We start from the raw sequence: 21,318 nt of genomic DNA, 5'->3' as shown, positions 1-21,318 counted from the left end.
AACAAGAAATAGTTGGAATCTTAAAACACCCTCGAGAGCTTAGGTGCAGGAAAGAGATTTGTAAAACCTTACCTGGGAGCAATATCCAAGCCATTTATGAGTACTCCGGCCATACAGAAGGCTCCTGTTGAACTGGCAAGTATCAGGAAGATGGTAATGCTAAAGAAGCTGAAACTCCAGTAGAGCAGGCACACGCTGAAGAAGGGAGGCAGGAGAAGTCCTGGGGAGGGATTCACACCCCACAGTTAGGGGCATCCCAAAGACAGGGCAACGGGCCACAAGGTGCTTGAACATCCTGGCTGTTCCTTACCTAGTGTGTTGAAGAGTTTCCGTATGGTAACTAAGCGGAGAATATTCCTGGACAGGAAGAAGTCTGTCAGGTGACCTATTAGGATACCAAAGCTCCAGGCAAACAAAGAGGGGAGGGCTGACAGCAGCCCGTTCTGGGAAGTAAATGTTAATATGAGGGTGAGTATGATAGGTAGAGTCACCCTGACACTAAAGTACTGAAAATTTGTAATTGCCATATAAGCAGCCATCAACGTGCAACCTCAGGATTCCCACTCGGGGCCACAGTACCCATAAGAAAGAGGAAAAGTTCTGGGGTCAGGAAGAGTTGTCAGAGTCTGTCCAGTGTTCTCTTCCTAGTGTCACAGGACCTGAAAGTACTGGAGCATCAAGATTGGAAGACTATAGTCAGGAATGGGGAATGCAGGCCCTAGGCAAGATGGTAGAGCTAGTAATGACAGCGATTACAGACATTCGTATGGTGCTTGTTTTGAACCACTGCTCTTAATCCTTTCAAACCATCCATGATCTCACGAAGAGTAACACTGAATCAGAGAGCACTGGCCCTGAGGCTGGGTTACTGGAGGCTGGCTAATGCATGGCACTTTGGGCATTCCATTTCTATAGGGGTCTTTTTGGTTATTATGGCCTTGAACATAATGTTCAGGGAAGAGTGGTTTTCCAAGTCAGACAAGCAATGTGAGTGCCCATCTTTTCAAAGCAAAACCTGAGTCATGGGTTCTCAAATCAGGACTTGTTGCCTTATCCCAGGAAATAGATTGGTTGTGAGCTGGGAAGGATGTCATGGAAGGATCCCAGTCTCTGTAGGGAATGATGGTGTTGAGCCTTAATTAATACTAATAAGAGTGATCATGCAGTGAATGGGAGGTAGGGAACCTCTGGGAACATGAGTGTGTCTGTTGTGGAAGGGCCAGATACTGTGCCTACGCACTTTGTTCTGGGAAATGTTAATGTAAGAATTGGAAACAGTGAGTCTCCAGGTACAGAATGTCAGCTAAACAGTGTAGGGGCGAGCAAGAGCTAGGATTAGAGTCCTAAGAAACAAAGAAATGAGCAGAGTCCTTCATAAAGTTAAAAGGAGAACACAGGTTGACTTACTTCTTTTATATTCACACGAAGCTTGGAGTTGATAAATGTTGGAGTGTACAAAACTATGATATTATTTGACCAGTGAAAAGCAAAGGAACCTAAAGCAATGGCCCAGACTGGGAGAGACTTAATCATAGCTTTGACTGGCAGAGACTGTGTCCTTGAGCTGACCTGGAAGCAAAACAAAAACAAAAAACAAAACCCTTTAACTGTTAGCACATTAGGACAAGTGGGAACACGGTTTCATTCGTCACAGAATCTGGGAGATACCACAGTGGAGCATCTGTGTTCTACCTGCTGGCTGAGGGAGGACAAGATGTATTCCTTCTCACTGATGCTTATACACAGGTGGTCCTTTGGGTCGTCATAGAACAGAACAAACTAGAGAAGACTTAGGGCACAGCCACAAGCACCTATCAAAGCAGGACAGGTTAGAATCGAAATTGCTTCTGTCTGTAGTAAGTTTCTTTCCCAAATTGGCATTTGTCATTATCAGTCAGAGAACCTGGACCTCCTCTTCTTCAGAACTTTGCAACAAGGCTTATGTTTTTGAAAGTCCTCTCTGGATCTGCAACTGCCTCTGCTTACAGTGTGAGTTTTGCAGAGAGCGTGGGAAGCCCTCTAGCCTCCCCTGATCAAGACTCTGTATCCCTCCAGTCATCATAGTGGGACTCCCTACTCTTAGGCCTTCATCTCTTTAGTTTCCCAGTGTGTTTCCACTGTGAGAATGTGGCACAGCTGAGCCCTCACAGGGCTTGACAATCACCTACCTTTGAGAGCTACGTCTTGGCCATGCTCTTAAGATTCAGCCCAGGCTGGGGGGATTATACAAGTCCTCTGGGAGGAATCATGTGTTAGGACCAGGGAGTATGTACTACCCAGTCAGTCTTCCGGAAATGCATTCATTCATTTGACAAATATTGATTAAATGCTCATGATGTACCATTCACTGTTTTACATGCTGGGGATGTAGCAATGAATAAAACACAAAAATTCTGTCTTCATAGAGTTTACTTTCTAGTGGATGAGAAAGGGATGATGAAAAGTAAATAAGTAAAAAGTATTAAATGTCAGTGATAAGAGCTATGGAGAGAAGTTATGGGGTCAGGGGTGGGGTGGGGAGTGTCATGCTCAGTAAAGACTGGGACATGGATATGGGGCAAGGACATTCCAGACAGAGAGAGCAGAGAGTGCAGAAGGCCTAGGTCATGAGGCCAGTGTGACTGGAGAGGAAACAAGGGGATGGTGGGAAAGGTTGAGGACAAGAGGTGATAGGATCAGACCATGTGGAAACCTGGAACCACTGTAAGATCTTAGACTTTTACAGTACTCTTTTCAACAGCATTAAAAGGATATTTCTACTGTATACTCTTTCCATGTCATTCTGTGACCTGAGTACCCAGTCCCAAGGCAAAATGTAAATGGAGAGAAGTGACTATCTAATAAATACATGTGTAATATGTACATTTCAATATATGATTTCAGTCGACTCAGGAACTTTTCCAAATGAGATTTTGGATGTTCAGAAAGGTCCCATCCTTGCCCCGGGACACACGGTTAATGAGTGGTAATTGACACTTAGCATGAATTATATTTTTAGGGCTGGAGTACAGTCCTTGAGGAGCAGCCTGGCAGCTTTGAAGAAAGACAAGAGTTAATGGAAGTAGAAGAGGATGAGTTTGCAAAAGATTGAGACAGAATGGCCAGAAGAACAGGGTCCAGGGCAGGGAGTGAGGCATAGGTATCACTGGTGATAGATGTGTTTGAGAGCTCAGGTCAAATGTGGACCAGAGAACTTCCATCTAGCTTATGGGCATGGAGGTTTGGCCAGCTCTAACATTTGTGAGGCCTAGGGCAAGACGAGACATGGAAATCCACATGAATGTTTAAGTTGCAGATTTATTAAGAAACTTAAAGTGTGTCTTCTTATCCTATGTTGACAAAAATGTAACTTCAAAATGACCTGGAGAGAAACTTCTGGTTTCTTACCCAGCATGTAAGGAACTGGATAGTCATCCCTCCCATCCTCATGCTAAGAAAAATGTTGAACAAATCAACAACTCTTCTTTGGTCTCAGAAAATTGAGGCCATAGGGCAAATTACTGTACCCAAAATTGAAGAGACAGACAGGTGGATACAGAGACTCACAACTTCCTGGAACAGAAGCCTGGAAGCTGAAAATTGCATGGGAACAAGTACCACGGTAAGAAAGCCTGGGAATTGATTAATCCTGGCAATTAAGCAGTAGGCTGTGTGGACAAGTTTGAGAGTTAAAAAGATCTGGGGTGGGGGGAATCCTGGAGGGATCCTCATACTTTTGAGAGTTCTACCTTCAGGAGACCTAGCCAGGTTCTCACAGTGAAGATCAGACAAAAATTCCTACATCCTTTTAGCAGGAGAAAGGAAAAGTGGCTGTTTTGAATTATGCCTAGAGCATTCTGTTCTTAACAAAGCCTGCTATGAAGGGAAACATCTACCAGAGTCTAACCAGCTTACATGAGAGGAAATACTCAACTGCTACTCCCCCCAGCCTTCCTGTCTTACCTAATGGGGAGAATACTGGGAAGGACTTCTGAAGGTGAAGCCCAGAGGCACAGGCTTACCAAAAGACTGAGAGTAACCATAAGACTATAGAACACTGTCTTCCCCACAGTCACCTTACCACCACATCAGCAGTTTCCCTGTATAAAAATGGGAATACAAAAGGAAAAACTGCATGTGTCAAACCTCATTTAAGAATACTGTTAAAAAAAAGAGGGAATTGTAATCTCTGAAACTAGAGCTAAAACACAACAAGCAATGCCTAACCCCTAGCAAAGCCAGATAAACATAAAACCTCACACTGAAAGACTGTTTCCATTCCTCTTATCCAGTACATCTTATGGAGCTTTCAACAACAAAAAAATCACGAGGTTTCCTAAAAGACAAAAAAATATAGTTTGAAGACAGCAAGCACTGGGACCGATTCAGAAATGGTAGAGATGTTGGAATTATCAAATCAAGTATTTAAAACAACCATGATTATATTGCTAAGAGCTCTTATAGAAAAACGGGACAACACACAAGAATATATGATTCCTATAAGCAGATAGACACTAAGAAGAAAATCAACAGGAAATGCTAGAAATGAAAAACACTAACCTAGAAATGAAAAATGCCTTTAATGAGCCCATCAATAGACTAGGCATGGCCAAGGAAGGAATCACTGATCTTGAAGAAATGTCTGTAGAAATTTCCAAAACTGAATTGCAAAGAAAAAGAATAAAAATGACAGGTATCCAAGAATTATGGGACAATTATGAAAAGTGTAATATATACATATGGTACTATCAGAAGGAGAAGAAAGAGAAAGAAGAGGAGCAATATTTGAAGGATTAATTAGAGTCTTCCAAAATTAATGATAGATGCCAAACCACAGAGACAGGAAACTCAACACCAAAAGGGTAAATACAAAAAAATTTACACCAAGGCATATTATATTCAAACTACAGAAAACCTAAGACAAAATTTTTTAAAGAAACCTGAGGAAGAATGAGGTTTAAAATTAGAATTCTTAGATTCCACTGGTCACAAATCCCTGGTCACTGTGGTCTGAGGCTTGACTTCCTGTTCCTACCCAGATCTGTTCCCACACCATTAGAAGTTTCAATTGGTTATTTGTCGGAATTCTTGCCTTCCCCATCATACTCCATTTACATCTGCAAGCAGTTTTGCCTGCCCCTCGTTGGCCAAGTCTAAATTCAGTGGATGTGCTGAAGAGTACTAAGAAGTCTGAAAAGCCTTGGTGGTTTTTGAGCTAAAAATTCTGGGAGTGATGACTAGGAGTGATGGACATGGGCTCTGGAGAGTGTATAATCTTGACCCCACAGACCACACAGAGGGCCTGGCTGGAGGGGGCCAAGAATGGGCTCAGTGTGGAATCAGGGCAGCTCTGAGGGAAGCCACAAATGATCTTGTCAAGAGGTATCTTGATGATGAGACACATGGGGGGCTCAGTCAGTTGAACGTCTGCATTCAGCTCAGGTCATGATCCCAGGGTCCTGGGATCGAGTCCCACATCAGACTCCTTGCTCAGAGGGGAGTCTGCTTTTCCCTCTGCCTGCCACTCCCCTTATTTGTGCTCTCTCTCACATACTCACAAGTAAATTAATGTCTAAATGGCAGAATGGGGGCGCCTGGGTGGCTCAGTGGGTTGAGCCGCTGCCTTCGGCTCGGGTCATGGTCTCGGGGTCCTGGGATCGAGCCCCGCGTCGGGCTCTCTGCTCAGCAGGGAGCCTGCTTCCTCCTCTCTCTCTGCCTGCCTCTCTGCCTGCTTGTGATCTCTCTCTGTCAAATAAATAAATAAAATCTTTAAACAAAAATAAATAAATAAATAAATAAATGGCAGAATGGGTCAGACACAAGTCAGAAGTTGAGAGGTGTGGAAGGGTGGGGTAGTAGGTAAGGACAGGATGCGCAATAATTTCCACTGTTCAAAGGGAGGTGACATGAAAGAGAAGGCAGGCAAAAGGGAGCCATTTTTGAGATTTGAGGAGACTAGAGAAGTTTTGAGAAGTTCAAAATAGTCCTTGTGGAGGGAAACTTAGCAGGCTGGACAGCTGTTTTAAGCACAAATGTGAGTTTATGATCCCATTTGCTCTTCTGGGAACTTTTCTCCAGCAATTAGAAGCTGCTCGAAGGCAGATGTTATTTTGTTCTTTAAAGTGGTGTGGATCTAATTTATTTATTATTATCATTATTTATGGGGAATAATAAAGATTGAGAAGAACCTTCAGATGGAACAAAACCATTTTGTTTTCCTCTTGCCTCTGCCACAAATGGGGGCTGGCCATTTGGCCTCTGTGGGCATGGTGTGATGCCTCACCGTAAAGACTTGTGGAGGCAGATGCCTAAATCCCTACCCTGCTACCCTCTAAGCCTTTCCCCCATTCCAGCGCCTCCATCTGAGGCAGTTCATAGGAAAGCTCCTGACCCAGGGCAACGCATAGTGCCTCTCTCTGAGCTTCATGGAGCCAGCCGGGAGATCAGCAAATGACCTATGTCACTGTGCACATGTTTATGACATTGGAATATGAATATGCCATGAGTGTTGGAGGTCGTCCAACCTCTGATCAGCGCTGATGGGCAGCATTAATTATCGAGCTTGTCTTTCAAGGAGCGCAAACCTCAGCTCCCTGTTATTTCTCTGATTACTTCTAATTTTGTAATACAGAGCAGGTGTGCATTTTTCATCTACGCATGCTCTTTCTCCCAGGCTAGACAGTCCCAATTCTTTTGGCCCCCTTCCTCGTGCAGGGTTTGGGTACTGTGACTATACTCATCATCACTTACTACTGATGACTAAATTAGTGATGAAGAGCAATGGAATTTGGAGGACTCGAGGCACGTTTCCACACTGTGGCTTTGCCATTTGCTTGCCGTGTGCATTGGGTGTCTTCCGTTTGTCCCTCTACACCCACTGTTCACCCTTCTGTATCCTGCATTGGTCACAGATGGCTGGCTTGAAGGAACATCACAGGTGCCTGTGCTTTCTGCTTTCTAGATTGATATGGCAAGCAGCCTGAGAAGAAGGTAAGGAAGAGAGTTGAGTGAGATTGGGGGGTCTTCCCTGACATAACTCCTTCGTAGCATTGCTTCAGTCTGTATGCTCCTTTTTATGAACAGTAGTGGCTCATCCCTTTTCCCAAGGGTTTCCTATGAGGGGTATGAATCTCTAGTACCTACATGATAGAATTGCAGAGCTTATGTACAATAACACATATATAGTTCTGCTTGTAATGTGAAATTAATGAATGTTGCCTTCTCTCTTTCTTTCAATGAGGTTCATGATTTTAAATGTCATTAGCTTTATATAAATTATTACCTGATAGTTTTTACTTTTAATTTTTTTTTCAATTCTGAATAATGACTGGGATGTTATAGAAAGAGACTTACCAAAAATGTAGAAGGCCATGGGCCAGCCCAGGGATTGGCATATGAATCCAGTCACAAGCAGAACAATGAAGGACCCCAGCAGAACTCCTAATCAGAGGACACAAAGAACACCCGTAAGGAACATAGGCATCTGAGAATAGAGATAACATAGCCTCACGGTAGCAATAAACAATTTCCAGAGAAATACATTCATAAAGCAGAATACTGAATGTAAAGCAGAAAAGAATGAAATATTTTTTCCTTTTTTTTTCTGTTGTTTGAGATAAAGAAGGCTTTTCTTTATTCTAGACAGTTTCCATATCTTTAAAGCAAGGATGCTGGAACAGATGGTTTCCAAAGCCCTGGACACTTCAAAAGACACATCTTTTACAGGTTAAGGAGCACATGACAGAATGACATGGCAGCAGGATTCAAACACTCTAGGCCTTACGTCATTACCTGATAGACTCAGGGAGGTGAGTAGGCCTTGTTCCAAGGGAGGAGCCCACTTGACCCACATGACATGCTGAGCTATGGATACCGACCCCTGCAATCAGAAGGATTGGAACATCTGATTTCAGATACTTCCTGTGAATTTAAACCCTGTTCAGGATTTGCTTTATCTGAATACCTGGGCTGCTCCCTGGGCTACCCAGCATGCCAGGAGGAAAGCTTCTCCACCTTCAGCTGCCATCGGCATTAACAGGCTAAGCAGAGAGCTGAGGAAGAATGCAAAGCCAATAATTTTCCTGATGGAGTATTTTTCAGACAAGTATCCAGCAGGAATTTGGGTGATGAGTGCACCATAGAAGATGGAACTGAAGATGAAGCCCTGGATTTGGGGGTTCCAGTTATACACGGGGTTCTGAAAGAAACAAGGAGACACATGGAGCCACTCTGCATCCTGTGAGTTACTGCGATAGAGATGCGAGGGACCTGCTCTACCAGCCCACAGAGCTCCCCTCTGCCTCATTCTCATCATGGGATCCTTGCTGTTCCTTCGACACATCTTTTCCTGTGTGTACTGTCATGTAACAGTGGAATCTTCAACTATAATGTAAAGTCCTTGCCATCGAGAGCACCCTCTGTGGCCCCAGGACAGCATGGACATTTATTACTTGTCTCCGGAACATTGCCACGCTGCACGTCAGCCCTTCTGTAGAGGACTACACCCACCGCAGTCATGAATGTCCTCTTGCCTTTTCTTGTCCTCTTACTCCTCCAGTAAGTTAACCTCATCCACAAAACAACATTCCCCCACATCCAGGCTACTCCCAGAGAGAGGAAATAGTGATAGATCAAATCACAAAAAGACGATCAGGGGCTGAACTGGAAATGGTTGGATGGAAACAGTGAAGGGAGAAAGCCATTTCTCTCTCTTTTTTGGTTTGGTGTCTCTTCTTTTCTAAAACGTTCTAAATGTCTTGTTTTTCCATAATCCTTCCCTGAGTTCTGCCAGCTTGCTCGTCTTCATTTGTCTATGGCCAGAGCATAGCCTCCTGTTGCCTGACCGTCTTGATTTTGAGCTGCTGTATGTTCTTCCCTGTGGTGACTCCTTCCGTAACTATAATTGCTTCATGAGCTTTTGGGTTCCTTTTGTAATTTCAGGTTACAATTTAGATCTGCTCTTTGGAAAGAGTTTTCTGGCGAGTCTTCATATTTGGGAATAATTACATGCTATATTTTTTCATTTTTTTCATCTAATGCCTTTGCATGGCAGCAAAGAGAATTCCTTTTCTGTGACTCACATTTGAAGGAGATCGGTTTCCCTGCATTACAGAGGGAGGTTCTATAGGACCTCCACAGCTCGAGCTCCCTCCTTTTTTGCTATGGTGAAGGATTCAGTACATGGCCCCTGGAGGAGATATTTCTCTAGAACATGGTTCTCAATATTGAAACCAAAGCATTGGAATAGTACAAATATTTAAAGAATATAATTCAAGAGAAAATTTGGATTAAAAGAGTTCAAAAGATTTTTGAGGGACAAGTGACATAGTGAACTTCATATTTAATCTTTATAACGTTATAAAGCATACAACTTGATAAATTTTTAATTTTGTGTATGTTCACAAAATCATCACCACAATCAAGACAACGAGTGCATTATCTACCTTCAGTAGTTGCCTTACTTCTTTTATAATTCCTCCCTCCTTTTCTCCCACCACTGATCTGCCTGTCGCTATGACATCATTTTCATTTTCTGGAAGTTTTGTATAAATGGAGTCATGCACTAGGTATATAGATTATTCCACTCAACATACTTATTTTGAGTTTCATCCATGTTGTTCTGTGTGTCACTAGTTCATTTCTGTTTAGTGCTAAGTCATACTCTGTTTTATGGAGGTACCATAGTTGATGCATATCTATCTATTGATGAACATATTTTTGGTTTCAGCTTAGGTCTGATCTAAGGGTTGTGGGTTCAAGTCCCCCATGGGGCTGTGCACTCAGCATGCAGTCTACTTGAGTTTCTCTCTCCCCTCTTCTTCTGCCCTGTCCCACCGTGCTCTATCTCTGAAATAAATAAATAAGAATCTTTATAAAAAAAATAAGTAAAAATAAAGTGATTATTGAGGGGTGCTTGGATGGCTCAGCCAGCTAAGGGTCCAGCTCTTGATTTAGGCTCAGGTCATGATCTCAGGGTCGTGAGATTGAGGCCTGTGTTGGGTTCCATGCTGGGTGTGGAGCCTGCTTAAGATTCTCTCTCCTTCTCTCCCTTTGCCTCTCCCCCCACACCTGCTCACAGGTGCTCTCTCTCTTAAAATAAAATAAATAAATAAATAAATAAATAAATAAATAAAGTTGATAGAGTTGGATTAAAATCTGCCATCTTTTAACATTTCTTTTACGTCAGGCCTGTTGGCAATAAATTACCTCGGTTTTTATTTGTCTGAAATAGTCTATCGGTAATTTCATTGGATATAGAATTCTAACTTGGCAGATTCTTTTTCTTTCAACACATGAAAGAGTGTTTTCTGTCCCTTCTTATTTGAATGACTTCTGATAAGAAGTCTTCTGTAATTCTTACCCTTGTTAGATATTTTCCCCTCTGGCTTCATTCAGGATATTCTCTTTGTCTTGGTTTTCTGCAGCGTAAATATGTATGCTTATTTGGTTTTTCTTGTTAATTGTTTATCTTTTAGTGTCCTGTTTGGTGTTCTCTGAGCTTCTTGGATTTGTGGTTTGGTTGTCTAGTAATTTTGGAAAGTTCTCAGCCATTGATTTTTCATATATTACTTCTTGCCACTCTCTCTCTTTTGTTTCTGGTATTCTAGCCATTTATATATTACGCCACCACTTTTTTAGATATATTTGAGAGAGAGAGTGGGGGAAGGGCAAAGGGAGTGGGAGAGAATCTCAAGCAGACTCCCTACTGAGTGTGGAGCCTGTCATGGGGCCAGATGTCATAACTGGGAGATCATGACCTGAGCCAAAAGCAGGAGTCTGATGCTTAACCAACTGAGCCACCCAGGTGCCCCTTATACCTGTTGATATTCTCCACAATTTTGGCATATTCTCTTAAGTTTCCCTCCCAACTCCTCCATTCTCTTTCATTTCAGCTTGAGAAGTTTCTATTGACCCATATTAAAGTTCATTGATTCTTCCCTCAGCTATGTTGAGAGTACTTGGGAGCGTGTCAAAGCATTCTTTATGTTACAGTTGCCTTGATTTCTGTTTCTTTTTTTAGCCTCCATCTCTACTGATACTACCTATCTGGTGTTGTGTTGCCATCTTTTTCCATTAGAGCCTTAACATATTGATTATAGTTATTTTAAATTCCGTATATGGGAATTCCTACATCTGTGTCATATCTAAGCCTGGTTCTGTTGATTATGAAAAAAAAATTAAGGTGCCATACATTGCATATAAAGTGTGATTTTTAATGTAAAAAAGTTGAAAATAAGAAACTGCTCATGCTTGCCTGTGCATTCATAACAGAACATGGGAACAGTAGAATGAAAAAATATCCTTCCCATTCGTTTCCATTTTTTTCCTATTCTATATCTTCTGATAAGTAGCAACTCATTACCTTCCAGAGATGAAATTAGAGAAACATGTAAATATACCACATACTCAAAAACTTTTGAAGAAACAATGTATCTTTACTTCCACTCTGGTTTGAAATGCTTTCTCTTTTTTTCTCTTATCTAAACTCCTTAATTCTAGGAACCCTGATGCTTGGTTTTTATTCTTCTTCACATAGAAGGATTCACATAACAAAGCCCTTCACAAATATAAGGTGTGCTGTAATCATGGGGCATGTTTAGTTAGGTTACTACTAGCAAGGTAGATAAAGTCTTGAACTTCTTTTTCTAATGATTACTATCACATCAATTATGGTAACATTCGATTGCCACACAAATCGATTAGCAAGAGAGGATTTTAAACTTGTGACTATAGACAATATTTTTTATATACCTTATTGTGATCCAGGTGTTCCTCTGTGGTGGTGTTGGCCAAACCATGAGCGTCTGTGCTGTTCACCATGGCTACCATTGTGAGGCTCAGACACATGTGATGTGCGGTTATTATGACATTGCAGAAATGCAAGAGGAGAGATAATCCGTAGCGGAAGGAACAAAAATTTGGAACTAAGAAGTAAAACAAAGTGTCCGTTGTTAACACAGCTGAGATAAAACCATACAGCAGCTTCAGGAAGGGCACTCAGAAATTTGGAACCATATATATAATATATATTATATATGTATGGAACCATATATATATATACAGAATCAGTTATATATATCATATATTTTTTTCAAGTGTAGCTGACATATAGTATTATGTTATGGAACCCTAGATATTAATTAATTTTTTTATTATTAAATTTAAAATTTCATTGTACTTAATGGCATTTAAGAAATTATGATACAATAAGAAGCTATGTGATTGTTATAATAGTCCAATAACTTCCTACCATATAATCCCAAAAAGAATGTCTCAGAAAATTAAACCAGTCCTCCAGATACTTTGTCTCATTAATGGGACTACTTACAAGTACTCTGGGTTAGTCTTGGAAGTAAGTCCCCTTAATAACAACAAAGACTTTCTTTCACGGAAACTGTTTCATTCTCTAAATTTGTATCAATAGTGTGTGAATAGTCATAGAAGCACATTGCAGAGGAAAATTACATTTAAAAGAAATGTAATTACTTTTTGAGGTAGTTTCAAGCTAGAATAATGAGCATGGTGTTTGTGTAAGGCCAAACAAATTCATCAGTGGAAGAGAGTAGGGGGTCCAGAAACAGATGCAAAGACATGGTCAAACGCTTTTGAATAAATGCACTAAATGCAATATAGCAGAGGAAAATAAAGCCTTTTTCAACAAATGGCATTTTCCCAAGAGAAATAGCAACATAGGTCTACAAAAAGACTTGTACCAGAATGTTTATAGCAGCTTTATTCAAAATAGCTGAATGTTCAGAATGAACCGTGTTATAGTAATACAATGGACGTTACTCAAAAATGTAAAGGAAGAAAGTACACACTCAGCAATCAGATGAATGTCAACAAAAATATGCTCAGCTTGGGCGCCTGGGTGGCCCAGTGGGTTAAAAAGCCTCTGCCTTTGGCTCAGGTCATGATCCCAGGGTGCGGGGATGGAGCCCCGCATCAGGCTCTCTGCTCAGCGGGAAGCCTGCTTCCTCTTCTCTCTCTGCCTGCCTCTCTGCCTACTTGTGATCTCTGTCAAATAAATAAATAAAATCTTCAAAAAAAAAATCTCAGATTAAGAAGCTAGACACCAAAAAAAGTGCATACTAGAGAGATCTATTTTTATGACTTTTAAAAACAGACAAAATTAATTTGTTTGGTTAGATACAGCAATTCCCTCAAGGCAAGAGAACCAGAAAGAACCTAATGGAACTGTAATGTAATGTTCTAAGAGTGTTGCTCACAAGTCTATGCATTTGTCAGAACTCATTTGAGGGTACACCCGAGATCTGTGATTTTATTGAATGTAATGATACTTCGATAAATCTTTAAAACATATTGAGAAACTATGATCATGTATCAGTTTGGCATAGATCCAAAAGCACATTTGTTGGCCAGCCCCAAGGAGGAGAAGAGAGAAGCTACACTGTTACAACCCAATGGAGGGTAATAGGGTAATTTGGTGTCTCTTTAGTTACATTTTTTATTTGCCTGTGGTTAGTATAAAGAAATGGATTAGACTTTTAAAGATAGATCCTATATCCAGGAGCTAGCCAAAAGTTGCTATTTCTTAAAAATACCTCTGTTAATTTGGGGAAGTTGTCTATGTTGGGAATATGCAAATAATGATTTTATTTCTTCTTTTGCTACCCTCGGATTTTTAATTTCATGTTCTCCTTGGAGCAGAACCACCAGCGTATTGTTGGTTGCACCAGTCATCCCTGGACTTTATACCAGTGTTCCTGATATATAAGGAGTGATTCTAATGTTTGTACATTTCAGATAATGCTTTGTTGAAGGTTCTGTTGTAGATAGGCTTTACAAAGTGTGTTCATTTTCTGTTGTGTAAAAAAAAATTTTTTTATGCAAACATAATGGCTTAAAACAACAACCATTTATTAACTCACAGTTTTGTAGGTCAGAAGTTTTAGCATAGTGTTTAGCATGGTATGGTTGGGTTTTCTGCTCGAGGTCTCAACAGCTAAAACTCAAGGGTTCAGTCCAGGTGAGTTCTCAGCTGAAGACTCTCAGCAAGGATCCATTTCCATTCTCATTTAGGTTACTGGAAGAACTCAGTTTTCTATGGATGCAGAATGGAGGTTGCTGACTCCCTGCCTGCTGTCAGCTGGGAGCTGTTTACTGTTCCAAGACGCTTCGTGTGACTTGTCACATGGCCTCCTCCAGCTCCAAAACCAGCCAGGAAGAATCTGTCTTAACATTGAACTTTCTCACACTGAGTCTCTCTAACTGCTTGGTCTTTGACCTCTGGACCCAGATTTAAGGGCGGGGTTATTTCCTGGATAATTTCCCTATTTTAAGACCAGCTGATTTGGGACCCTACTTAAATCTGCTAAATCTCTTGAGGTAGCACCTAGCTTAGTGTTCGTTTGAATAACTAGCAAAAAGTGCGTATACACTAGGGGTCAGAATCTTGGGGGTGATCTTAGGATTCTGGCTACCATGGTCCACTCTCCAGTCCTTAAAGATTCATATTCAACCCACATGCAAAACACACTCAACCCCTTCCAGGGTTCCTTGAAAGTCTCATCTTATAATACAGTATCAGCTCAACTTTGTCTCCTCCTCAAAATCTCATTAGCTTAAAGTCACAAATCTTAATCATCTAAATGATCTAAAACAGATGGAAAGGATGGTCACACTGGAGCATAGTATTTCTCTATCTGTGGACTTGTGAAAGCAGAGGCAAGCTCTTTGCCCCCAGTGGTCTTGCCATACAGAGGTGGGACAGGCATTGGGTCATTGTTGCAGAAGTTCCAGTTCCAAAAGGGGGTGAGGGAGAGTAAAAGGCTGTTGCTGACTCATAAGGGTTTTGAAGGTCACCTAGACAAATGTTGGATAAGTGAATTTACACAAATGCCTGGAAAATTCATTTTTTGGACTGATCTCTTTGTAAAAGATAAAAATATTAGATGAAATGTATTCGAAATAAACTAAGGGCATCTGGGTGGCTCAGTTGGTTAAGCATGTGACTCTTGATTTCAGCTGAGGTCATGATCTCAGGGTCAAGAGATGGAGCCCTGTGTTGGCTCTATACTGGGCATGGAACCTGCTTGAGATTCTCGTCCTTCCCCTCTGCCCCCCCCAACTAAAAATCAATCAATCAAGTAAGTTATTTCATTAAAAGCATGGATGATCTGCTAGGAAAAATGAAATATTCAGGCCAAGGGTTTGGTGGAGATGGGCTACTAAAGGCATAAACTGATCAATGAAGGCAGATTTTTCTCTGAAGACATTTGATACCAGCGTTTAAAAAAAAATTATTTGTTCTTGTTTTCTGCCTCCCAGGGCACGGAGACAACAGGAGTCAAGTGCCAAGACCCTGGCAATGGGAGGGTCTGGTAAGAGACCCTCTTCTCAGACAATTAGGTGCCAAAGACCCACCGGCTCAGTGAGGGGCTGTGGGAACTTGCCTGCAGTGAATGCATCATGGAGCCCAGTGGAGGGAAGAAAGCAATTCAGTCATCAGCATGTCTTTCCTTTGGCTTGCAGCCTAAAACTCACTGTCCCTGGGCCATCAGAAAAAACCGTCTCCAACCATACAAGTACGCACACACACTGAGGATGGCTTGCTTCAAAGCTGATCAAAAGGAAAGTGAATAGACCTGGAAAACTAACAGAAAATAGTCCCTGGAAGAGAGAGAGAGAGAAAAAAAATAAAAATCCTTCTAGAGAAGGGAGGCAGTCCTCGGCATGTGCAGAGAAGAACTTGATGTCATTGTCAGGGATGGCCTTTTGAGTTCATGCACTCGTCTCCTTTGCATTGCTCCAGGAAGAACATGAATTAATTCTAAATAAGCCTTGAGTTAAAAAGTAAACCAAGAGAAAGTCCAAAGTGCATGGGATGAGCACCACCCAGATGCTGCGTGTCCAACTCATGGACAGTTAGAGCCAAAGGTATACCCTGAGGATGTTTATCAAAAAAGAAGAAAGAATTCAAAGACAGAAAATTAACAAAGGAAAAAACCCAAAGAACCGAAAAGGAAGGAAATGGTAAGAAAAATGGCAGAAATCAATGATACATACATATCAGTTTATATGCTTTGTATGTTTAAATGTTTTGTATATCTGTATATAAGTTTGAATATAGATTAAATGAACAATAGAAAACTATGCAAATCACTAAATATAAAAAAAAAGCACAAGAAGAAACTTAGAAGTTAATAGACCACTCATCTTTACATAAATTGAAAAAGAACATAATTCATTGCCCACTCTCTCTCCTTAGATTGTGTTCCCCTGGACATGCACATAACTCTGAGACAATAGTGGTAATTTCTTATTGCCCTTCCCTTGCCCTGCTCAAGATAAACGGTGTGGCTAAAAAAAGTTTTCAGGATATGCAAGTGTTGCTGTCCAAGGACGCAGTGACTTTAGAATATTCATCCTGCCCACCTTGCACCTGGGCTTCTGTCTCTTTATCTTCGAGATGCAATAAAAATTGTGCACCTCGTTCTGATACTCTCCACCAAGTGATTCAACGGACAAATATATAAGAATCAAAATAACTTAGTGAATTCTTTGTATTTGGGCTTTTTCTAATGGAAAACTAGAGTAGGACTAATTTTTTTCACATCCTTCCCTGAACATTTCTAAGACCCTTTATATGTATATTTTTAAGGTTTTATTTATTTTAGAGAGCACAAGTGGGAGGAAGGGCAGAGGGAGAAGGAGAAAGAGAATCTCAAGCAGACTCCGTGCTGAGGACAGAGCCCGACTCGGGCTCAATCCCATGATTCTGGGATCGTGACCTGAGCCCAAATCAAGAGTCAGATGCTCAACTGACTGAGCCACCCAGGCACTCTAACCCTTTATATCTTTTTATGGGAAAATCCTCTCACCTAGAATCTATGATGTCTCTCTCTCTCTCTCTCTCTTTCTCTTTTTTTAAAGAGAGAGAGAGCTCTCAAGCACATGGAGGGGCAGAAAGAGAGAGAGAATCCTAAGCAGACTCCACACCCAGCACTGAATCCTACGTGGAGCTCAGTCCCATGACCCTGAGATCATGACCTGAGCCGAAATCAAGAGTCAGAGGCCTGACTGACCTCCCAGGTGCGTCTTTGATGTCATATTTAAGAAGAAGAAAGCCTATGCACTGGGATAAAGAATAATTTGTACCTTTCCTGGGAGGGAACTGGTTATCCATTCACATAAGGGGTTCTGGTTTCTTCTCTTCTTACTGAAGGGTTTGGTCTCCACTGCAAGTGTAAAACACATTGGTGTCACCATGGTGCAGGGAAGAACTGACCAGAAACCACCCAGTCCTCCTTTCTGATTTAAAACATGCATCAAAGGGAAGCTTTCTCCTCCCACCAGTACCCATTTAACTCAACCACGTGCTTCCTTTGACATTGCACTCTTATGTTTTTTAAGTTGACTAAAAATATAGATGCCCCCCGAAAACTATTAAAAAAGAACAAAGACCCTGCTAACCCATAATTCTACATGCAGTGAAAATATTCCTCAAAAGTGAAACAAACAAAAACTAAAGGAATTCACTGACGGTCGATGTGTGCCCTGCAAAGAATGTTAAAACATGTTTTTCAGGCAAGAGGAGATCGCTCACAGTCAGAAAGTTGAATGTACAAAAAGAACATTGGAAGAGGAGTAAGTAAAATCAAACAAATTATTTTTTACATCTTAATAGGGCTAAAGAATAACTATCTGCTTATTAATTTTGCCTCCTTGAGGACAGCAGGTTGTTCTCACATAGCTTCCTTCCTGGACAGACCAGTTTGTATGCTAACAGGCACTGGTCATGTGCTTGTCTACACCTTGAGTTTCAGCCGCATCAGTTTGAATGACCAGATGCTCAAGGATAAATTCCCAAGGTTGGATTTGCAAACTATTTTGAGTGAGCAACTGCTCAACCACCATTATCGCATGCTGAAACATCTTCTGGGTCTGCTGTTTATTTCCAAATACACATGTGCACAAGCACACATACCAATCCACCACAAACATACTACACAAACACACATACACTCCACACACACACAACCACATACAAACACATCTCAACACAACACATATATATGAAATACACACATCACAAACGTACTCATGCATACCAGCCACCACGCACACCACAGACACCTCACACCATTCACAGATACACAAGCACCATACAGCACACAGCACACGCTTCTCTTTCCTTGACTGTCCACACAACAGTCCATGTCACATTCATCCCTAGAAATAGGTTCTTTTTACTTTTCTTTGGAAAGAATCGGTGGAAATACATATTTTCCCCCAAATTTCCTGAGCTTGCTAAACACCCTTGATAAGGTCTTTAACGGAAAAGTCCCCCTTATCACTCTGGGGAATTGTTAATTTCATTTAGTATCAACATAAGAGTAAGACTGACCTGATTCGGGAGAGACAAGCGATTCCTTCTTCCCCTGCGAAGCCTTTGAACTTTAAAAAGTACTGAACTTCTGGATTTACCACTTTTAGCCCCATTAATCCTTCACCCAATCCTTTGACTTCATTATATCCAAGTTAAAAGGGTTAATTTTTAACTTCACTTTTACCTTTTCTTGAATCTTACCTTTTCTTGAATGAGGAGTGTGAGTCTTACAATCTTCCAGCAAATTAGAAACCTCCTGGAAATCAGCCATCAAGTTCATGACCCTATAGCCAGACATCGTTCATCTCCTCCTGCCAGGAAGGAGAACCAGACTGTTGCGTAAGTGTTGCCAGGGTAGATGTTTTCTCTTGAGCATGGCTCTGGGTATGTAATACTCTTCTGACAGGAAGGCTATGGCTTTTTAAATGCCCGGTAAACACCCTATTAGCTTTTTGCTTTCCTGCCATCCCTTTTCCTTCTTTTCCCTTCTCTCTACCCTGCCTTTCTTCTCCTGTTCTCTTCCTTTCCCTTCCCTTCCCTTCCCTCCCCTCCCCTCCCCCTTTCTCTCTTTTGCAAAGGCCACATCTGCCTGACACTCAAGCTACTCAGAGAGATGTACATTTTATTAAGGTATATCCTCCAAAGAAAGTGACTTCCCCTATAGCTTCTGCAATGACTACATTGTCCTGGTTCTGCCACCTATCCATAGTGATACCCGGGAGCGCTTTTACCTTGGAATTCTTTGAAGGGAACCTACTGATCAGATAGGAACATCTAAGCCCTTCAGTCAGGGACTTTGTACGACATATAGTTTCTTACATGCTTAAGCATTTTTTAAGAGATATGTTATTATACTTATAAAGTGCCTAATAAATATTGGGCACATAGCAGATACTCTATTAATTGACCCAGTCATTTTCTCTAAAGAAATGTTGAAAACGTTTAACCTGTTTGCCCCAAAGACTCTGATGTCTTATATAATCTGTTGGATATTTTTTCCATCGGAAATCTAGGTCCTGGCTATCCCTGCATGTTTGTACAGCTTGATGACAAGGCTGGCCATTTCTGGCATTCTCCAGCCTTTTAGTGATGGGAGCCCCAGATCAGCAGCTGCTCAATGTCCATATTTTAAATAAACAGCATTCCCATCTGGTGTCCATGTCTCGGGTTCTCGTCACTGATTACCCAGAGCGAATGATCTTCTTGTATGCTGACCCCAAAGCTTTATGTTGCTCTGTGATATGCTTTGAAATCACTTCTGGATTCTACGTCTGGATTCTGTGTTTCTTATTAAGTTTTTAAATTTAACACTGTATATGAAACTTCCAAACATAGAAGAAATGTAGAGCAGTTTAATATAACCATGTGCCCATTAACCAGCTTCAACAATCACCAATATATATAATTTTATACATACATATATATATTTTTTTCTCCAGTGGTGGTTTTCTGTAGTATTTTAAAATAAATCTCAAATATTATGTTATTTTTTCTACAAAAAGTACAGCCTGGGTATAGAACTCATTAGTGCTTTAAAAAACATAACATGCCATCAGCCCATCTAATAAGCAATGATTTCTTGATATCATCAATAGCTAGTCATTATGAGTATGTTTCTAATTGCTTTAGAGTTATCCTTTAATACTTCATGTATTTATTTATTTAATCATTTGTTTATTTAAAAGAGGACCCAAACAAGATCCACATGTGGTCCGTAACTGTTAGGGCTCTCACCTCTCTGTAACTTCATAACCGTCATTTCCTTCATTTTGTATTGGCTGTTACTTAAAAACAACAGTAGTAACAAAACGGGCTCATTTGCAGAGTCACCCTCGTGTCTGATTTGGCTAGTTGCTTCTTTTCAGTGTCATTTGATAAATTTTTTATTCCCTATGTTCTGGAAGCTGCTGGTGTGTAGAGAGGCTTGCTTAGACCAAGGACAAGAATACTTCATGAGCTGCTGGCAGCTTGGCTCATCTTTAGTGAGATAAGATTGCTCGGTGGGTTCAGATAGTCTCAGCTTGATTTATCCACCGATGAAGTTCTCAGCAGCCTTTGCCTGCGGACTTTGATGGTTGTTAGTAAATGCTGTGTAGAGCCATTATTTTATTAGAAGTTACAAAATGATTTCCTAATTCTGTCCTGCCTTCTTCGTGTAGGAACTGGAGCCTTCTGCAAAACAGGATATTTGCCTAATTGAATATTTTGTTAACCTGAAACACAATTTAACAGGAAAGCTGGGGCGCCTGTGTGGCTCGTGAGTTAAGCATCTGCCTTCTGCTCAGGTCGTGATCCCAGGGCCCTGGGATTGAACCCCATGTCTGGCTCCCTACTCAGCAGGGAGTCTGCTTCTCCCTCTGTCCCTCCCTACTGTTTGTGTACACTCTATTCCTCTCTCTCAAATAAACAAATGATCTTAAAAAAGTAAGAAAGCCAGGATACTTTATAAAGTTGTAGAATAATAATTTAGTGCCTTAGTGAAGTTGACCAAGGAAAATTATGACTTAATGGGTTTTACTTGATATGTTTCAATCTGTTGAGCCCCTGTTTTTTGATGCTTAAATTGTCCCTTCTTTGGCCAGTAGGAGGCTACTCCAGCTGGTTTCTGTCTATTAAGACCTGACCCTAGTTGTCTGGGAAAGCATCCTTGTTTTCTAACACACACACACACACACACACACACATACACACTCCAGACTTCTCTAGCGTATTTCCTGTTCTGGAACCTGGGCTTTCTTATGGAGTGCTGGTTCCTTTCAGTAGCAGATAACAGCCAGAGACCACACTCCAAACATCGAGGTACTCTTTGCTCCTAGGTCTCATTGCTTCTAGGCCCTTTCAGCAGAAGAACTTAAAAGAACTATTTTTTTAAGAAAAAAAATTACAAATTCTGATTGATATTTCCAATTCAATTTGAATGTTAGAGTGATTTTTAAAACTTCTTTGACTTTGTGCTCCTGAATTTTTGTCATACAGTAAACATCTTG

At 41.0% G+C, this 21,318-nt stretch overlaps 2 protein-coding genes across 3 annotated transcripts in view; one reads left to right on the top strand and one right to left on the bottom strand.

Moving 5' to 3' along the window:
- Nucleotides 1-17,134, bottom strand: part of LOC111162585 (solute carrier family 17 member 1) — a 31,521-nt gene extending 14,387 nt beyond the window's left edge. The window contains 9 exon segments of the mRNA XM_022527088.1: nucleotides 73-220; nucleotides 311-443; nucleotides 1,408-1,569; nucleotides 1,693-1,811; nucleotides 7,333-7,419; nucleotides 7,771-7,858; nucleotides 7,943-8,176; nucleotides 11,731-11,903; nucleotides 17,101-17,134. Coding sequence (XP_022382796.1) covers nucleotides 73-220; nucleotides 311-443; nucleotides 1,408-1,569; nucleotides 1,693-1,811; nucleotides 7,333-7,419; nucleotides 7,771-7,858; nucleotides 7,943-8,176; nucleotides 11,731-11,903; nucleotides 17,101-17,134 — 1,178 coding nt within the window.
- LOC111138542 (histone H2B type 1-A) overlaps nucleotides 1-21,318 on the top strand; it is a 364,628-nt gene that overhangs the window by 78,312 nt on the left and 264,998 nt on the right. The gene's annotated exons all lie outside the window — the stretch shown is intronic.

This window comes from Enhydra lutris, unplaced genomic scaffold, assembly GCF_002288905.1.
Source record: "Enhydra lutris kenyoni isolate GAN:26980312 unplaced genomic scaffold, ASM228890v2 scaffoldscaffold93, whole genome shotgun sequence".
Taxonomy (NCBI): Eukaryota; Metazoa; Chordata; class Mammalia; order Carnivora; family Mustelidae; genus Enhydra; species Enhydra lutris.
This window is presented reverse-complemented; position numbering and strand designations above follow the sequence as displayed.